Genomic DNA, 20,958 nt, shown 5'->3' on the forward strand with positions numbered 1-20,958 from the left:
TTTTTTTTTTTTTTTTTTTTTTTTTTTTTTTTTTTTTTTTTTTTACATTTTCTTTCTTCTTGATGTACAGAAACTGCTACAGGGTTTGTGCTGGTCTCTTGAAACATTTCACTCCAAATTTCCTTCAATTTGGCCTTCTTTATTGGAATTTAATCCTCACCCATCTGCTGATAATGCTTAAACCTCTGTTTCTGCTCTGATCTCACCTGGAGTTCTATATGCATATTTAAATAGCTATCCTCAAACTTGGTGTGTATGGCAATAGAAACATCTCTATCCTCTCTGTATCAGGGTCCATTAGATAAGTAGATAGTAGGAGGAGCCAAGTAGATGTGGTTTTTTTCAGAAAGAGGAATTTATTGTAAGGATTCAAAAGTATGTTTCACAGAGATCAGTGGCTAGTCTTTAGGAAAAGACTGAAAACAAAATTAGAAAGTTGCAAGGTCTCCCTCGACCACCACCTCTTTCTGATTCCCTCTTTCCATCTTTGCCTCCTTCTCTCTGCATTTTCTTGGGTTTTTTTTTTTTTTTTCCTCCTTTGACTAGTATATTCTGCTTCTCAATCCACAGGGAAGAAAATGACTACTTCACAGATCAAGTTAACATTACATATTCAGAGACTAACTTGCAGTCTCCAATCCCCAGTTCTTGGGTTTCAGGAATGGCCTCACATCATAGCTGAGAGCTGGGCTAGGCTTCTGGCTCAGGTTCCTACATACACCTAGTCTAGTATTGGCCTCTCTTGGACCCTATAGTCCAAGTCATAATGAGCACAGTTGGTATTAACTCCTGCTACCCTAAGACCTTGCTATGTTCTGATACTTTATAGCTGCCCCCCCTCCACTGCCTACTGGGAAATGGTAAATTTTAATCTGTCCATTCAGTGAACATTTATTGAGTCCTGCTTTGTTCCAAGCTTATAGAATGCATACTTGCCCAATAGTTCAGCATCTGGTGAGGAAGCCATCTGGAATCTAAACAAGCAACTGAAATACACCAGTTACAAATGTGGTGAGTGCTATAGAGAAGCTGGAATAGAAAACAATGCAAACTACTTGAGGAAGGCCTCTCTGAGAAGGTGGAAATTCAAGCTAGTACCTAGAAGATGAGATAGAGGTAGGAGGAAGGATTTGTTTGTTTTCTAGAGGGAAAAATAAAAGAAAACCTAATTTATGCACACGGGGAGGATGACATAGAAGAAAGTGGAGGTGAGAATAAAACTTGTAGGGTAGGAGTTCAATTATAAACGGAAGTGTAGCCATAGAAGAGAAAAAAAACATCTTTGTAGTACTGATCATATAATCCATTAAAGAGTGCCATTTAGCCTTTAATTTATTCCAAACCCCATTCTAATATACTGAGAAGGATGAAAAAATAAGTCAAATATGTAATCCTACCCTTAATTTGATTATAACCTAGTGTGTTGAGAAAGGCTGATTATAAAGGTAAAAGTCTCAGGAAGAAGGATGGGGAGCCCAAGCTTCATATCCCTGTGACCTCAGGGCTGGATTCAGGCAAATTTCAGAGCCAGAGAGCCAAGGTGGTTTATTAAAAACCCATAAGGTAAGTTTGAGAAACTCTCATGTAACAAAGGGCACTGTCTTATAGCACAACACTTGATCTCTGTATGCCAAACCTCTAAGTTCTCTTCAAATGTTTACTTAATTTAATCCTCTGAGTAATCTGTGAGGTAGGAATTACTTTTATCCCCATTAAACAGATGAGGAAACTGAGGCATAGAAATGTAAAATAACTTGCTGAAGGCCTTACATCCTGTAAGAGTGAACTGAGTATTTCAGTACAGAGCAGTGGGGAGCCATAGTCTGCTCTGAACCACCCTGTTGCAAGGTCAACTTGGTGTCCATCTTGATGGACAGAGGAAACGTCTGCTAGACACAGGGCTGCCCACATGGCCACTAGAACGCTATAACTTAAAACATTTTTTTAATGGATGCTATTAGATGTGTTGAAATGACAGTGAAAGCAGATATACAAGTGAAAATATTGTCCATACGGGTTCAGGATCTTGACAGTCCTTCTGTTTTTATGCACTGACTTTTTGGGGGGTAACCAATTTTGGATCAGTAAAACTTGATCCAGAATTGCTTATCAGGATGTTAAGTGTTCTAAGCTCTCTTTTCTTATGATTATCTCCTTTCTCTTATGTATCATAGGTTGGATATCCCTTACCCAAAATGCTTGAGACCAGAATTTAGATTTTATATATATTTTTAAATTGGGAAATATTTTTACAGACTTTACCAATTTAGCATTCCTAATCTAAAAATCCTAAATCCAAAGGGTCTCAATACCTGGGACTTTTTTTCTTTTTCTTTGGTGTATTATATTTGTACACAATACTTACATATTGTTACATATTAGTACATGCACACAATATAACTATAATTTTTTGAGTGCCACGATCTTCAGGGAATAGCTTAGAACCAAAATAAATTGTATCAAAACTCATATTAATAAAATAAACAATAGAAAATATAAACTATTTACTAAAAAACATTTTATGCAATGACCAGATAGAGTTTACGGTGTTTTTACACATCTACTTGGAGGGAAGAGATAGTATCGTAACTTTTAGGAATGCTTCACTCCTACATGTCTCGACATCTTTTCTGATCATGTTCAAACTGATTCCAATGGCTAAGTATAAGTTAAATTCTATTCTAATTATCATTAAGTTAACTTTAGGAAGCAAATGGTTTTTTGTTTTTGTTTTTTTTTTAAATTAGAACTTGAATTAAATAATCAAACCTTCAGTTTCTGGTATTTCTGTAACTTCAGGAAGCAGCAACTCTGTCTCTTGTTCAGTGCAAAAAAAGATGCAAAAGCATCCCTTGCCAACATTCCTCCTTATGGTGCTGCCCTCCCTCCTTGTTTGTGTTGTAGCTATAGACTCCCTCTAACAATTTAACTATATCCCTGAAGTAGCATAAATTCCATGAATAGCATAATATGGTTAACGGAACATTCTGCATCAGAAGTTATTTATCTGGGCATATCCATCAGGATCTACTCAGGGCGGAGAAGTGACATAGTGATTTAAGGAGAAAATTTCACATAAAGGATTGTAAACTATCACAAAGAATTTTCATATGAAAAAAAGGGCTAGTAAGAAGTAAAAAGAACTCTAAAGAATATAGGAATAGCAGATTTAAAAAAACAACTTCTAGTCCTAGAACTGAGATAGCCTGACCAAGGAAGAGACCCCCACACCCCCAACCAAGGCTAAGCTCCTGACGTTGCTGAAGAAGGTACAGATATTGTTACTAGATGGCAGAGAAGCTGCCATGGTGGGGTGTTGGTGGAACTTTCTAGGAATATGCCCTCTAAGGTGCCAGCTAGAGCGGTTTACAGAAAGTTGTCTTATTAGAAACACTAATAAGTTTACAGAACTGCCCAAAGAATGTAACAAAGGAAGCTACTTGGTGCTTGGGAAGCTCTGTTGCAAGAGAGAACACCAAACCAAGAAGGAAAAACCCTTTCCTCTGCTAGACCTTTCCATCAATCTCTATTCATAAAGGTTCACATTGCACTATCCACTAAAGGAAAAATATCCATGGAATTCATATCCACTTTCCCAGAGGAGGTAATAAAGGGTGAATTTGGAACTAATTTGGGGACAATAAAATGATAACTAACACACATGGGAATCTCTAACCATTATCAGAATTTGACTAAGGGCTTTCAAAAGCTATTGTGTTGGACTTATTGCAAAATCAAATTACTGTTTTGAATATGTTGTTTTTTAAATTTGTCTCTATAACTTTTAAAGAAATTGACTCTAACACTCATTATGTCACATTTGTGCTTAAATTGGTTCTTTGAAACAAAATAATATCCATAATATTTCAAATATTTTATAATTAATCATAATAGAAACTGTTACTCACAAAGTCGAATGTTTAATGTTTTGTTAGAATGAGAGATTTTTACTTATTAGTGAAAATAGCATGTTTTTTTTTTGTTTTAAATATTGTAGCAAATTAGTTTTTATATATGTTTCCTGCTCCTGTACTATTATTAGATTTTAAGGGAGCTCCAAGTACTCCTGGTCTGAATCATTCTTATTTACAAAACATTGTTAACATTTGTCACTGTAAATAGCAGAGTAGATGTTGGAGCAGATTAGTTATCTGTGTGTGAATACAAGTTTCTAGGTGAGCTATTGTCATTACTGAAAAATGCAAGAATTATAAGAAATAGTTGTACTTGTGTAAGATATTATAAAATAAACCATATCAATACATAAATGTGCCTTATACGTATATAGTATAAGGCACATGAGCCATGTGTTAAAGTGCATTAAATTATTTTTCAACAATCCTCAAAAGTTGGGCATGGTGGTGCACTTCTGTCTCAGCCACAAAGGAGGCTAAGGCAGGAGGATTGCTTGAGCTTTAGGAGTCTGTGTCCACCAGCCAGAGCAGCATAGTAAGACCCTGTCAAAAAAAAGAAAATCTTGAAATATTTTTAAAACATCATATTTTGATGAACTGCAGAAAACCTATGAGAAGAAAATATCTGACCCTGTGTTCCAACTGAGACTTCTTAGAAAGATGGTGAATTTTACAGGTGAAATAGTTAAAAGTTCTTGAATGCAATAATTTTAAAGGAAGCTGTAATAACCAATATCTTTGGTTTGAGGAAGTTTTCTCATTCTTGAGCCAGCTTCCTTTTTTGAAAATACCAATCTTGATGTAAAATGAAAGCTTAAGAGAATGTCTATAAGTTTTATATTTTAAAGATGTTGATTCATGAATATAGAAAAATTATAAGAGAAAATATTGTTAGAGTCAAGACTAAAATTCTGTCTGCAAGATTAGTATAGAGCAATTACTGGTTCAGAATCCAACATACCAACTAATGGTAGTTTAGTTTCTGCAAAGGAAGAATTTGAAAGAAAGAAGGAGAAATAAGGAAGAATTGGGATTTCTAATATTCAAAACTATCTACCTATCTGAAGCCATCATGGTTTATAGTATATATTACTATTTTCTTATTGTAATTTTTTAGTTAATATTCTCTTATTACCATCAATAACAATTAATAATCTTTCTCCTTAAATAACATAGCTTTCTTTCTCAGCAGTAGAAAAGGAGTATATGAAATCTATATTTAGGTATTGTTTATCAAGTTTATTCCCGTAGCATTTTTATTCATTTGGAGGAAAATGTGTTATAGTACTAATAAGGCAAATGAACTCATGAGATAGAGGTCATGATTATTTCATTGATTGAGTTTTTCCTGAGAGCATGGTATCATATTTTGTAAAAATACAACTATCTGTTAATTATTTTCTGACACTTTTGCTCTATTTTATGCTTGTCCTTTTAAATATTGCAGCAAATTAGTTTCCATGTTTCCCACCCCTGCACTACCATTAGAATTTTAAAGGAGCTGGGACTTGCCAGCACCTTTTTAACTCTCATTTGGACTTGCCAGCACCCCTTCTGGAACTGGAAGAATATCAGAGGGCGAGGGATTTATTTTCCCTTCTAAAAATATAAGAAATAAAACATAACAGATATAATAACAACATACCAACAATAAAAACTGCAATGACCAAAGTGGTGAGGCATTTTCAGGCACTTTGGAAAGACATGAGACAGGAAAAAGAACAAAACATCTGTATTCCTATTTATCCCAATCATTCAAATTATATATTACCAACAGAAACACTGTCAACCTGGTGTCCAAGCAGACTACTATTGACTCTGTTGTTTGTGATTTGGAACACTAGGGGACAGCACCAAAATATTCCATGGCTCTTTGTTATTGATCACTTGCATACTGTATAATAAATAAGAGATTTCACTGTTAAAGACTATTGAATGTCTTGTTGATTTCAGCAGTTCAAAAAGCATACGAAGGAAGACAAGCTTTTCAAGTTTTTAATTTCACTTTGGGAGAGGGTGATTTGAATAATTTAGAAAAATCTCCCAGGCTGGTTTGTTTTGGGTTGCAAGAAGATAATCAGGCATGATAACTTAAAGAATTACGATTCTTCAGTTAAGAGTGTTTTGTGTTCTGTCTTTTTATTCTACGAGGATAAGAGGATAAATATTTTGCTTAGATTTTTATTCCTACTCTTGTTTTCCAGGCACTTTGGAAAGACATGAGACAGGAGAAAGAGCGAGAATTATTCTTAATTGTTGTGATGATTTGCAGCTTCTAAAGCCTGAACCTGCACTTTCAGTTGCCTCAGAGACACATAAGCACAAAAGTATAGAACAGAGATCCTCCAGCTCCCACCAGCTTGGGCCAATACCTTGCCCTGGTCTGCAGGTGGAGTCTTCATGTAAGGTAAGTTCAAATCAAGTTGCTGCTCACCAAGAACATTATCAACTTGAGTAAGAAGTAATATGCATTCATAAATACATGGTGGCACTTAAGCCACAAAAATAGGAACTAAGAGATAATTGAATCTAAATAGGAACTAAGAGATGATTGAATCTGCTAAGTGATCTTGGGTGAATTAGGACAGTTTTTGAGTGAATATTATCCTTGCTATGGCATTATTTTTGACACAATAGGTTTCTGGCTTATCAAAATTTAAATCAAATTCTACATGGTTTTCAAAGAGGAGGAAAAGTTACATTCTGTAGTGTGTGTCCAATTTAATTTTCAATTGAGCTTATTTGACCTCTTTTAAACATATATTTGCAAATAAACAAGAAGTTATCAACTAAATCATTGCATGGACAATGCTTTTGATATACTCAGCATCTATGGGATCCCCACCTCTTTAGGATTCCAAGCCTTAGTTAATAAACAATGATAGAATTTGCATTTACTCTCATAAACCAGAAATTTGTACTACCTTGATTGTTTTTCACTTTTAAACATGATATTGTCATTTTATTTAAGAGATTGTTTTCCATGTTTTCTTCTTTACTTCATTGAGTTATCTCCTCAGCATGTTTTAACTATGGCATTTATATGCACATATCTAATGTATCTTTTCACGTAAACATATTTTCATAATGTTATCTAATATATGTAAATTTTATTTGTTAATGGCTGCATCATGCTTTATTGTTTTCTTATGGCTTAATGTATGGTTGTTTTTTATGTTTCATCTATTAACCTTAGTTTTTTTCATTAAAATTATTTAAAGGACATGTTGGAAACAGGATTTCTAAGTCAAGATTTAGCTGATGAATGACATATTAGTTATTTTCCATTATTTTAATGGTATTCAAATACCATTAATAACAACTTTGAATAAGACCATCTTTTATCTCATGTGTACATATATAGTTAGTGGTAAAGGATGTGTTATCATCAAGAAAGGCCAAGTGGCTGTCCAAGCCCTGTCTCAGAGAAGCAGAGCTAGTAACAGGGTCCTAGCACATAATCTTCACACTTTTAGATTTAGAGACCTGATTTAGATTTTATCAGAGTCCAGAATTTGTCAACTGAGTCAGAATTTAAGAACTGTGTAACATAACCAAACACCTAAAAATGAATATATAAACAAGAAAAACACTCATTTTACAATTGCCAGTACAACTGGAATTCTGTCCATCCTCTAACACAGAGACTGGAACAGCACCAATTACCATAAAGGCACATTGATGAACATGAAGTCAGAGCCATAGGGTTCACTGAGCTCTGAGTCAAATACAGCCAACTCTTTCAGCCCATCATGCTACTATATTCCTTGGTCAAGACTGATATACAATGAAAAATTCCCAAAGATTGTATTTCTCTTCTTACTATTTTATTTAGACTAACCTATTTTGTTTATACCTTCTTCCTTCAGATGCTAAGTTCAGTACTTATGTAACAGTTTTTTTTTTCCCCCTTTTCTTATTTAGTCATTTATTTTAGGTTGTTAGAATCTGGTTTTTATTATTATTATTATTATTTCTAACTTAAAAGGAGTTATTTTTAAAGGAAAATTGCATCGATACAATGAAACTTTTAACATTCACAACTGAACATAAGGTGGGAAATTGAATCACACATATAAGGTTGGGGTAAATAAAGTGCAGCCAGTGAGGGCAGCTGAAGGACACACATTCCTGTCTGGAGGCTGCCTTGTTGCTCTCAGTAGACTGTGTGTCAGTGCGAAGGCTGCAGGAATGGTTGGGGAGAGCTGAATGTCTCTTGACCTGTGTGTTTCAGATGCTTAAGATCTGTGGGAGGAAATCTCATTCAAGTGCCAATTTTACTAGTTTAATTCCCAGAAGGTAAACTGATTGCTATTTCTTTCAGTTTCTTGGAGAACCTCAGAGCTACCCTTTAGGTAGAAATAATAGTATATATAAATTTCATTTTTTAAATGTAATTTGTAACTTTCTTATCTTTCTTGACTTCAGGAAGCAATAAAATGCCAGAGTCATTGTCTTCTACTCATAGGCTGATTTCAACTTTATTTTCTAACTGATGCCCTTTACCTTAGATGACTATAGTTTCCAACCTTTATTCTTTATAATTGGAGAGGAACTGAATTCAACAGGACTGTCACCTCCTTTGTTCTACATCTATACTTCTGTTGTTACTGTGTGTAATGTTAACTACAGATATTTTTATTTGTTTTCTAAGTTATATCTTTTCCAGTTATGTACTAGGTATCTTCGTTACCTATCATTAATTTGTTCTTTTAACATTTCATCTTCTTAGAGTTAAGACTGTTTAGATTGTTTTATCTTAATCTTCTTTAATTTACAACTTTGATAAGTATGAAATTCAAAGGTGCTTTTAAGTACCCGGTTCTCCTTGTTATTCACATAGCAAAATGCTTGCATAATTTTCAGAAGAAAAAAATCAACTTCCAAAAAGAGGATTTACATCACGCTCATTTTATAGGTGGAAATATAGTAAGCCCATGAAATTCTGGGTATCTAAGCTTACTTTATATTTCAGGATTTGTGTGTGTGTGTGTGTTTTAGTGAAATACAAGTAAAATACTCTAATAATAGGGCGAACTAATGAAACAAAAGAATAGCATGTCAAACACGTGAGTGAACGATTGATTTTTGTTTGGCAACATTAGGACATTTAGAGAATGTCATATTCAGTTTTTCTTCCTTCATTTAAAGAGTGCTTAAGATTTGGGGAGAGGTTTAAAAGAAAACAGTAAATACAATAAAAAATTAAAAAAAAAAAAACACTTTGAAAATTGGTCCAATCTGAAATGTTAGAGAAGTTGAATTTGTGCAGCTAGACAAAGAAAAATCTTTGAGATAGGAGAGGTTGTTCAGAGTCTTAAAGGATTTAATGGAATACGATATCATATTAGTGATGGGAAGCTGCTTTTCTTAGATACTGCCGAGGATAAAACAAGATAGAACCTGTATAACTTGCAGTGGGAGGAATTTAACTTCAAAGTAGGGAATAAACATCCTTGTTAATATCATTTCTACATGGCAGAAATTTTTGTAGCTTTCTTGTATTTCAAGGAGAAAAGGCCTTTTTGTCTGGGATTGGTTGGTTTTAAATTCCTAAATTTTGCATTTTTTTTTGCCTGAAAAGTGAGTAAAAGGAAAAGAAGGATTATGTTAACTGCCACATTTTAGGCCCATTGTAATGTCCTGGGAATGCCTTCTGCTGAGCTGACTTTATCTCTAGAGTGGGTCTCAGCTCCCCTGGTTGCTTATTTAGAGCTTTGCCTAATGTGGTGGCCATTAAGCACATGTGGCTGTTGAGCACTTGAACTATGGCCAGCCAGCACCACATGTTAAAATGGTTATATTTATCATATGTAAGGTTAAATAAAACATATTTTTAAAGTCAATTCACCCATTTCCTTTTTTTAAAATGTCAATTTAAAATTATAAACCTGACTTGTGATTTGCTCTTTATTTGTATTGAACCCTGGTGAACAAGATCAGGTTTAAGCAGTTTTTGTACAGAACCAAATAGTAAATATTTTAGGCTTTGCAGGCCAGATCTTTGTTGTGGTACCTACATAAGTCTGCTATTGGAGCACAACAGCAGCAATAGACAACTCTTCAAGTGTGGTTGTATTCCACTAAAACTCCACTTACAAAACAGGCAGTGGACCAGAGTTCATGCACTGGCTCTAGGTTGCCAGCTCATGGTCTGTCCTGTCCTGTCTGGACTGGGGGTCATAGTCAAAAAGAGTCAGTGCTTCCTATTTCCCCTCCATATCTAAAGTTTTAATATAGCAATTCATCCTAATCTTATGTACCAGGTGGAGTGTAACCCAAAAGACCCTATATCAAGTCTATTCTCTTACAGAAACTAGGAACTCATATCTATTTGAAAACCATCCTTTGTGAAAAACAGATGTACAAATTATGGCTCCCAATCCAAATGAATTTTTTGAAATGGAATTTTCTTTAAATAATGCACTTATATATTCACCTTTTTTTAAACTGAAAAACTGATTATAATTAAAGAATACATTTGCATTTATTTCCATTCTGGCTGAGCTTTCTAGAAATATGACTGTATTTTTTTAAGGTTTATCTGACCTTAGGTTGATGTGTTTGGTGCCATCTGCAGAAAAATCTTATTAGAACTTTATACCTCTTGTAAGACACAGATGGTGCCTTGTTAGAACACCAAAAACTGGATCCCATTACTACCTATACCTTATCAGAATGAAAAGTTAGTTCTTTCATATTTTATGACACCCAAAAATAACCAAAATGAACAGGTAAAATTCCCAAGTAATTATATTTGAACATTTCACCTGTAAATTTACATGTAAATATTAAATGGTAATTCATAATGGTAATGTTACAACTTTCGGCTTAACTTACTTTTTATTTAATTATATTATCAAATTGTATCACTTCAAAAAATAACAGTATCTACTTGAAAATAATTGCATTTTGTAAGCATAAATCTTCCATGTTGAATGACACTTCTCACTTTTTTGACAGGTAATTAATTTGGGTTCTGTTCTTTTTGATGTTTAATAAACAATGTATGGTTATTTTTCTAATGTGGAAAATATCTTGCATTGATTTTATACAATTTGGAAGAAAATAGACTTCCTATTAAACATGAAAGCACTCAATGAAAATACAATGATTTCTTTCCGTAAGCATTAGATTAAAATTAAGTACTCTGATTTAATGAATCCCAGCTTAAAACTTTAGTGCTTAAATGGTAACACCCTTTATAGTAACACAGGGTAGGCAAATACAGAATAGGGGAGAAGTCTACAAGGCAGTTTCCTTTATGACTATATTTGAAATGGTGCAAATTTTTGGCAATGTGTAGTTATTTCTCATAAGTCTTTTATAAATAACGGCTCTAAGTTAAATAAAGACTTCTATAATACATAACAAGTTTAAAAAATAACTTCTTTATAAAGAATGTCCCTTTTCTCTGTGGCCCAAGTTGAAAAAAAAAAAATTTTAAAGTGATCCCAGTCATGAGGAAAACTATGAGAAGCAGATTACAGCTTTGTTTCAAAGCAACTGAGGGGGTCTTAGTCACTGGGACAAGTAGGAAACACACCATGAAGTAACTCCAGCTGTCTGCCTCACAAACAGAAGCCACTCCGAATTTCCTCACAGGACTTCAAAGGCTGGCTTGTATCTAAACATTCGTTGGCCATGTAAATCAGAGGCACAAAAGGAGAATGCTCCTATTTCATGGTGCACGGCTGATGTGAGTTCCGCATTGTGCTGCACGTGCCGGCGGGGAGTGCCAGCAACAGAAGGACACTGTTCTGACTCGTGTGACAAATGTAGTTAACACCAGATCCATATTAATGTTGTCAAGTTCCCTTGATGTATTTAAACAGATTTTAATTATTTTCAGCGTCCAAAGGCCTGAAATATATAGCCTAATAGTTCTTCAAAGAAAGCTTACTTAATGTGTGAATGTAAAACCTCTCATAAAAATGAAACTTTTATATTGGCCTTAGTCATTGACATAGGTTATTCATCAAGTCAGCAATTTGTGTGGCAAAGTGCCATTTGAATAGTGTATTGTTAGGATACTTATGGTCCACTTGACAAGGGCTCTTGCTGTAAATAGTGCAATTTGACTCCAGCTGTTAAAGAGTGGCTTTGACAGCAGCCACATAGAATGGAGATGCCTTACTGCACCGCTGAAAAATCAATATTGGGTTCTTGTTCATAGTAACCTGTTCTTTTCCCTTCTGTAGATTTATAAACGACCATCAACGGTTTATAAGTGGAAGTTTAAATATTGTTTTAAATGCAATTCACTGGAGTTTCAAATTAAGACCCGTGATAATGGTATGAATGTGGAGTTTTAGGATATGATTTTCAAACCCTGGTTCATGTTTAGTCACAATGACAGCTAAGTTGAATTTGGATTCTCTTACTCAGTATAATAGAATTAGTATAAAACACAGGCTCAAAATCCTGTGCCTATTGTACATGTGAACCCAGTTATTTCTTCTTTGTGATTTTTCTTATCAGTTTGTCTTCTGCATCCCTCCCATCTTCTCTGTGTTTACCTTTTTGTATAGATGGCAGAGTCCTTTGTGACTGTGCCCATGGCAACACCCACAGATGTTGACAACCAGTGTTGTCTCCAGTGTTGTTTTCCTAAAGCAGTCTTGCTGGTTTTGAAGAGTTTTCTAGCAGTTTTCAGCACTACAAGGTTGCTATGATACCTGACTGGCGGTAATAGATATTGAATCTGTTAATTACAATAACTACACACAAGGGCTCTTTTTTGATTGGGTTTTTCTACTGTTGTTCGATGTTATATTTAAAATACAGAAGAGGAAATGAAATTATATTCTCAAGATGAGAAAAAAAATATTTCAAGGAAAGTCTTGAACCCTATGAAAAAAATTCAAGTTATAAAAATGTTTTAGCTGACTATTGATTTCCTAGGATTACAGACATAATTTATTTAAATTATCTCTAGTTTTGACGGAATTTGATTTTGAATTTTTACTGTTGTTTACCTGAGCTGTTGGAAATCTTCGTCAAATGTTGCTGAGCAGAATTTGAAACAGCTGTCATTGTTAACATGGAAAATGCCTTTTTCAGTGAGACAGTTAAAATAACTGTCTTCCCATTACTAGCCAACTCTGCATTTATTGAATTTGTGGCTGAGATAGCAACTGAAAATTCATAAAGCTGATAATATAATTGTGAACGAAGACCTTTAAGGCTGATTCAAGGTCGATGTTATTGTTTTTATAATTGCTGATAGGCGATCCTGATTTCTACCAGAGAAAGGGTTTGCTCAGCTCTGGCTTTAGCTGATTTCAAAAATGTTATCTCTTCTGGTAATTCTAAAATAAGATTTTTCAACTGAATGTATATTTAAATAATTTCTTTAGTGCTAAATTTAGCCAAGATCCACCTCAGTTCCCCTCCCCCAAAATATTTCATCATCCCTGTTAGAGACATGGAGATCTAAGATTACAAATCTCCTTTTGAATTAAATTCTGTTTGCGATCATCCATTTACTTGACTGCAAATCTCACTTAGAAACATGGGGAAAAGTTAAGCATATCAAGCATTTTAATTTTGCGTTTAGCTTAATCTAGGGAAAGTGTACAGCATGAGTATAATTTATTAAAGCGTGTCTTTAAATTTGCCTTTAGATTTTTATTTTATAAATATTATGAAAATATGAATCCTGTAATCATGTTCATACCACATTACCAACTCATAATCATTTAGAGATATTTTTCTTTCCCTTCTTTCTTCTTTCCATTCTTTTTTCTTTTGTTGTAATTATTTTTCTTTTTAAAAAATATGTGACTTTCAAAATTTGTTACATCTCATAGGACCCAAAAGATGGATTACTTAACCTGCTTAAATGGGTCTGAAACTGCTGAGGCAAAAATTCACTGCAGTGGGTCTGAGTGTTCTATTATTGAATAACTCTGGTTTTGACTACAAGGTGTTGATAAATGTTTCACCTTTTAAGAAACAGAATGTTCTTGAAAATCAGATCATTATCTTACCTTAAGAATAGGTTGTGTTTTTATCTATTTTATGAATAACACATGGGATGATGTTTTCAGGAATAAAAAGTGAAGTTTGTAGAAATTCAATGTTGAGTTAACTCAGAGTTAGTTGCTTATAACAGGAAAGAAAAGGAGGAGAATAAAATCTTTCTTCTTGAAAGATGGTAATATCACTTATTGACTGAGTGTACCATCTGGACTCATTTAAAGAAATCCCAACAGGAGCACTACTTCTGTACCAATGACTTATGTTGGAACTGGCCTTGAGAGAGCAGAAAATGCAAAAAAGTTACAGGAAGCAATTCTCTGAAAAGAAAGCATTTATTCTCGTGGAATATTTCACTTGTACTATTAAAAACAAAATGTATTAAGACCCTAGCTTTATTTATTAGAACTAAGGGCATGAATATATATATTATTAGAAAATATATCCAGCCAACATTGCTGTCCATTTTTCTGAATTGGATTTTAAATAGTGATATCCCGAAAGTGCCACCAGTTCTCTGCATCCCCAAATGACAATCACTATTTAATAATTGTCTTTACTCTCCTTAACTACTCTGAAAACAGCTGTTTTCATCTTAAAATAATCCTGTGTAAACCTTTTGGTCCAAGTATGATTATTCCTGCTAGACATAAAAATTATCGTAGTAGGCTGCTGAAAGCAGTAGGGACTTTCTTATGCATGTATTTAATTCTGTGCACAAACAGGACTAAAAACTATAGTTGTGTTTTGTCTTCAGATATTGTCTTAGACCAGATGGTTTTTAGAAAGCCATTATGAAAACACAAAATACAAATTCCTGCTCACGGTCACTATTTTCTTCCTAGCTCCCACTAGAGGTCTCTTGTCATTATATAAAATTTGACTTTCTTCATCTACTCTCTGGTAGCAAATGTGTTTTCCTTTTTCTTATCTCTCTAGCTAATCCTTGTTTTACAACGACATGGCGTGACATCAATGGTGTGATTGTATGGTAGAATTCGGAAAGAATAACATGGGTCCTGTCTCTTCCAATAATTACCATGAGACTTAAATGAGGATATCATTTGATATCTGATATGACTCCCCAAATCTAAGAGGTTACCTAAGTCTAGAATTTTCACGAAGTTTTTTATCATGTGATTGTTAGTCTAGCATTTTTAATCATCAACACCTAGCTTTTATTCAACCCTGTCAATTACAATTCAAATCAAGTTTGTGAATAAGAAATTGTCTGTCTTTAAGATTTTATAAACATGTTTGATGTTCACTTATGCTAATTATCAGGTTAAATAATCTTTAGACCATGATTTTACCTTGATTTTTGGTGTTATCAAGGATGGAATTAATGTGATAGCAGCAGAAAACTATAAGTTGTGAGTATATCTTTTGATGATTCCATTAATCATAACCAAATATGCCCTAAAATATACACCTGACTTAAATGATCTACCCTTCTGTCTTAGTAAAGATAGAAGCTGGAGTAAAATACAGAATATTCAATGAGTTGTACCATGAGCAAGCTTCTGGATGATACACAGCACTTAACACAATGGCTTGCTTCACTATTCTTGTGAACCTATGGCAAAAGGCCCAACTGTGGCCCCAGAGCTTGATGTTTTTATGTCTTGCCTGATATTCTATGTCCTCTAATTCTAGGACTGAGTTTTTGTATTGCATCATCATACACTTTGTAACAAGAATAATTGTAAAAATCTTTTTAAACTTCACTAATGAATAAAATCTAAGGATTTGGATCCTTACTATATCTATCTGTAAAAAGGGCATAATAAATGGGTACTTAAATCATAGTCAAATCATGAAGTATAATAGGGCCAAGCAATTTAATCTACTACAGACTCATTATGTATGAATGATACATCACATCTCTTAAAGCTTTTGTAGCCCTCCTGTGGTTACCTGTCTTCTTGATAAATCATTTGATATGATTGCTTTTAATTCCCATTTTCAGGATATGCTGAATTTCATTCAGAGTAAATATGCAGCACCACATTACAATTAAAAGTTCTAATTGATTTTAACCATCCACTGGTAACTTTTTGTTTACTAACTCTGGCCATGTTGATACATGTCAAAACCTAGAATGTATCCCCCTTGAATATTTCAGAATGGTCATTAAATTACAATTGTTAATCAATACTTTTATGCAACTTTTATTGTATCTACTGAAGTAGGAATTACACCTGTACTTTTCTTATTAAGAAAAACTTCTGAACTTTAAATTTGATTTGGACAGTTATCATGAGGTCAGGGTAAGTATCTTGTAAGGATTACACATATCCTTCATCCATGGGAGTATCCAGTCTGTTGAACTTGCATTATGGCTTATGAAATAGCCTTTTCAACTTCCACCAGCATGATCTGCATGGGAAGAAAAGCCTGGAAAATTGAATTTCAATTATTCTTAATCTGAACTACATTCATCCTTGACATAGAAATCAAAATATAAAGCATATATGAGAGAGAGATTGAATATCCACTGTAGGTTTACAACCATAACCCAGATATTTAATGCCTAGATACTTGGCTCCATTAAAAAAACTCATATTTCCACTATAGCTAGTCTTCTGCCAGCATGCTTTTTCTTGGATTCTTCATCTTCTTGTCTAAGCTTCAGTGTCATTTCCTTGTAAGTAGTAGCCCACTTCCCAATACTGTCTTTCTCAGCATCCTATTTTTAATATCATTTTTTATCTTTCTGACCGTCTACTACATTATAAATTTGGAGAGGGTGGCAACCTATTCCTGTAATCTATCATGACATCCATTTCACCTAACACATGTCTGACACATGGCAGACATTCAGAAATATTTGTTGAATATGCTCAAGAACTAATAACTACTAAAGTCTAGACATGAAAAATAGATGGCAAAGTGGAGGATACTTCTTTTTTTGAACTATAAAGAAAAAATAAATAAAAATACTAGAAAACATTATGTATTTATTTTTCCAGTTAATTGCTTTAAGTCCAACTGGCTTTTGTGTGTCTTGATTTTATAGAGAGTAGTGCCTTAAAAAAAATAGTCCAATAATAGCAAAAAAGCTATTAAAACACAACAGCTAACTCATCAGTATTTAGATATCATTCTCAATCAATTCAAAAGTTTATAATAAAAAGTTTATTAAATAATGGTAATGAAATTTAGGACATTCAACACTTTGGGGAGGAGTGATTCCCCATAAGTAAGGTGGGTACCATGTGAGCTGAAAAAGACTCAGGAAGATTAAAAAGCAATGTAGTTAAGATGGCTTCTTTCACCACCAAAGTTTACAGTATTGCCCCATTTACTTGTCCTTAAATCTTAGACTTTGTTTTTCCAGTAACAAAATTATCTAAAATAAGCACTCAAAAATAGCCTGAGGATTGTATTGTGTATCATAAGCCCTCTACTTCCCTAGAATAATTACTTTGCTCAGCCCTCCCCTCAATCCAAAACCCCTGAAGCCAGCAACAATCTAATCAACAGGTTTGTAATAACTTTTAGAAATGTAAGTATAATAAATATGAAGAGGCCTTATTTATGTTTTATTTCCCAAATGCAAAGACTCTGGTACAATTCTTCATCCTTCAAGTAGCAAACACAGATTACTTCTTTTGTAGATCATTTGAAAATTGCTTCACTCTCTTTCTCATTAGAGAATGGAGAAGAGAGGGCTAATTACACTCTAATATATATGACATTAAATACTTTTATATAACTCATTGTAGTGACAAAGGTGGTACTGGATTAGTAATCCCAGGAGACTCCAAGCCTTATAAGATTTCCTTTTCTTTATTGTCTCTTAATAACCCATTTAGATCCCAGTGATGAGGCTCTTCAATAATTTCTAGTAGGTCAGTGTTCTTCTAGGTGCAGGCTCTGCTGATTTCAGTCTCTACATATCTCTTCCTGCTTAATGTCATGTACAACAGTTGTCCTTATGTACCTAGTCAAATGCCATCTTTATGCACATATTAGTTAACTTGTAAACTGCTTAAGGATTACCCTAATTATAAGTATTTACTTTATCTTCTCAAATAGGCTGTAAACTCCTTGTAAATAAAGAATACTATGTATGTTATGTAATTTTTGTAGAATGCAATGCAAAACAGAGTATTCACTCAACAAATATTCATTGTATACCTACTATGTGCCAGATACTCTTCATGATACTAGGAATGTCAAGATCCCAGTGCTCATGGTCCATAGGTTTCTAGTAAGAAGGAACAGATCATAACTTACATGTGTACACACACACACAGACACCAGATAGCAATAAAACCTCTGCAGGGAAGCAATGTGTTGGAGTGCCTATAAATTTACTGTAGGCTGAGGGGTCATATAATATCAGAGAAGGGGTAGCATTTATACTGTTTGCTTGGCAGAAAGGAGCCAGCCATTATTCAGTGGGAAGAATATTGTATGCAAAGCAAGCAACTACAACAAAAGAACTAAAGTACAAATAAGCTTAATGTGGGCATTGAAGCCAAGAGAGCCAGTGTAACTCAAAAGGGTCAGTGTAACTCAAGGGAGAGAATTAGGAGTTGCTAACTGAAGAGGAAGGTAGGGCCGACCATGCTGGATGTGACAGTCCAAGATAAGGAGCTTGAGTTCCAGGTACTGAGAAGAGTCTTTCTTGGTTTTACCCAAAAGGAGTGATATGCTCTGATTTATGTTTTGAAAAGATCACTTAAGTTACTATGTAGAAAACTTGAATAGAGGAGAGATGGTATCAGGGAGAGGAGGCCATTGCATAGTTGAAGCAAGAGAAGGAAATTTTAGGTGATGTTGAGTTTTTGAATATCTTCAGTAAAAGCTATGATATGCTATATGTGACTAATAGACCTAGATCCCAATGGAGTCACCATAGATGGTGATGCCAACTCTGTCCACAGAGTGCAGGATGTTGTGTTAGATCATCTTCTAATGTAGGGAATAGTGGGTCTAAAAGCCCAGAATATAAAGGTGAATGGTGAGTAGAAGTTTGGAGAGGTGAATATATGACTGGAGATAGAATGCATAATGAGGAGTAATGCAAAATAATGTATTGAAATTTTGTAGAAAAATAAATATTTGAATCTGGACTTGCACTTATTCTAATTATTGACTCTTTTGCAATGTTGTACAGCAGATTACTAGAGCTAATTCAGTTTAAGGACTGAAACTTTGACGACTATTAATTAATAACTCACCATTTTCCCTCCACCCAGCCCCTGGTAACCACAATTCCACTCTTTGATTGTGTGAAATTACTTTTAGATATCTCATGTAAGTATCTGTCTTTTTGGACTAGTTTATTTCACTTGGCATAATGTCCTCAAGGTTCATTCATTTTGCACATATTGCAGAATTTCCTTCTTTTAAAAGCCTGAGTATTATTCCATCACATACATATAACACATTTCCATCCATTCATCTGACATTGGACATTTAGATTATTTCCACATCCAAGTTATTAAGAATAGTGCTGCATGGAACACAAGAGAGGTAATATCACTTTGAAATCCTGATTTCAATCTTTTGGATGAACACCACATTCTTGCCAACACTTGTTGTGTTCTGTTTGTCTTGGTTTGGGTTTTATGATAGTGTCTTGGTGAAGTGATATTTCATTGTGGCTTTGATTTCAATTTCCAGGATAAATCCTGAGCATTTTTTCATAACCCATTGTTTGGTTTTATATTTTCTTTGGAGAAATACCTATTTGGTTCCTTAGCCCATTTTTAGTTGGATTATTAGTTTTTGTTTGTTTTTTGCTATTGAGTTGTAGTAGTTCCTGGACTTGGGCTTTCAAGAACAATGTATAGTATATTTATAGTGGAAAATCCTCTGAGTGACATAAAAACAACAACTTAACATTGAGTCTTGTCAAAATATAACTTACTTAAATCAAAGGGGTTTATATCTTAATCTGCATTCTTTATATTGTGGTTTTACTTAGAAAAACATTTTTGTATGCATTTGAAGTTAATTAGGATAAACTGGGATTAGCAACCTTTTTCTCTAAAAGGCCAAATGGTAATATTTTTGGCTTCTTGGGCCAGCAGTCTATCGTAATGACTCAACTATGCCTTGTCAAAACAAAGCCACCCATAGAGGATACATAAATAAAAGATTTTCTGTGTCCCAATGATATTTCCTTTACAACAAGAGGAGATAGGCATGATTTGCCTGGCTAGCCGGCTAGCCACGGTTTCCTGATCCTTACAGTAGGCAGTACCATGATTAGATTGTGTTTTAATTGAGTATATTAAGCCTCAAGAGGAGCAGTGCATCCTTTCCACTGGAAAGAACTGTGGTTGATTGCTGTTATTAACAGCTTTCTTGTAATGTTCTCTCTTTGCTAAAACTTAAAAGCTATTTTCACTGAATTTGAGAGCTTTGGTTTGTGAGATATAATGTATCTTTATAGAGGTTTTTGTCTTATTTCCTCTGCTTCTTAACTTCTTTAAGGTAGTGTACAAACTTGGTCTTATCATTCAATTGCTAGGGAGGAATAGGTTATTAAAGTATGGTTTTTGGAAAGAACTAATGTCTTCAGTTAGGTATTTTATAAACTTTAGCTTAAATTATACATTTTTTGTTTTTTTAAAACTATGCACTCTCTAGGTATTGATTTCAATTTAACAAGAATGTGTTGCATTGACTGAAATATCTGGTGACCACACAGAGACATACATCCAAAATAGCTTGTGGCTGGAGATTCTTTGTGTTAATACACCTAAGAATCATTCAAAAGAGAAGCTCTCTATAAAATTTTGTCTCTTGCTCTATTTAGTGGTAAACCAATTCTGACTTGGTTGTTTTTCCCTAGACTTACACCTTTCCTGACCTTTTTGGCCAATTATAAGCTGATTAGTATGATGTTTAGAAAGCATTGACATGATGCCACTGACTTAAGTGTCATAGCTGGGAAGCAAAGGTGTTTGGAGTAAGTCCAATCCACATATTTATAGCACACTTCTTTTAATTAGTTTTCATCTCTAGAGGCTGAGTTCAGAGTAATTTAGCAACACATACTTGTTATCTTAATTGACAGTTATGTACTGGAAAAGAGGTTAAA

General features: G+C 34.1%; 1 protein-coding gene across 3 annotated transcripts in view; it reads left to right on the forward strand.

Moving 5' to 3' along the window:
• Window positions 1-19,780, forward strand: part of LOC125613369 (WD repeat-containing protein 72) — a 94,850-nt gene extending 75,070 nt beyond the window's left edge. The window contains exons 14-15 of one of the 3 annotated variants that reach the window (XM_048793535.1): window positions 6,119-6,323; window positions 18,767-19,780. In XM_048793535.1, coding sequence (XP_048649492.1) covers window positions 6,119-6,323; window positions 18,767-18,827 — 266 coding nt within the window. In that variant the 3' untranslated portion in view covers window positions 18,828-19,780. The remainder of the gene's footprint in view (window positions 1-6,118; window positions 6,324-18,766) is intronic. The other 2 variants (XM_048793534.1, XM_048793536.1) reach the window with 2 other exon arrangements.
• Window positions 19,781-20,958: the final 1,178 nt, after the last annotated feature.

Source organism: Marmota marmota, unplaced genomic scaffold (genome assembly GCF_001458135.2).
Source record: "Marmota marmota marmota unplaced genomic scaffold, marMar, whole genome shotgun sequence".
Classification (NCBI taxonomy): Eukaryota; Metazoa; Chordata; class Mammalia; order Rodentia; family Sciuridae; genus Marmota; species Marmota marmota.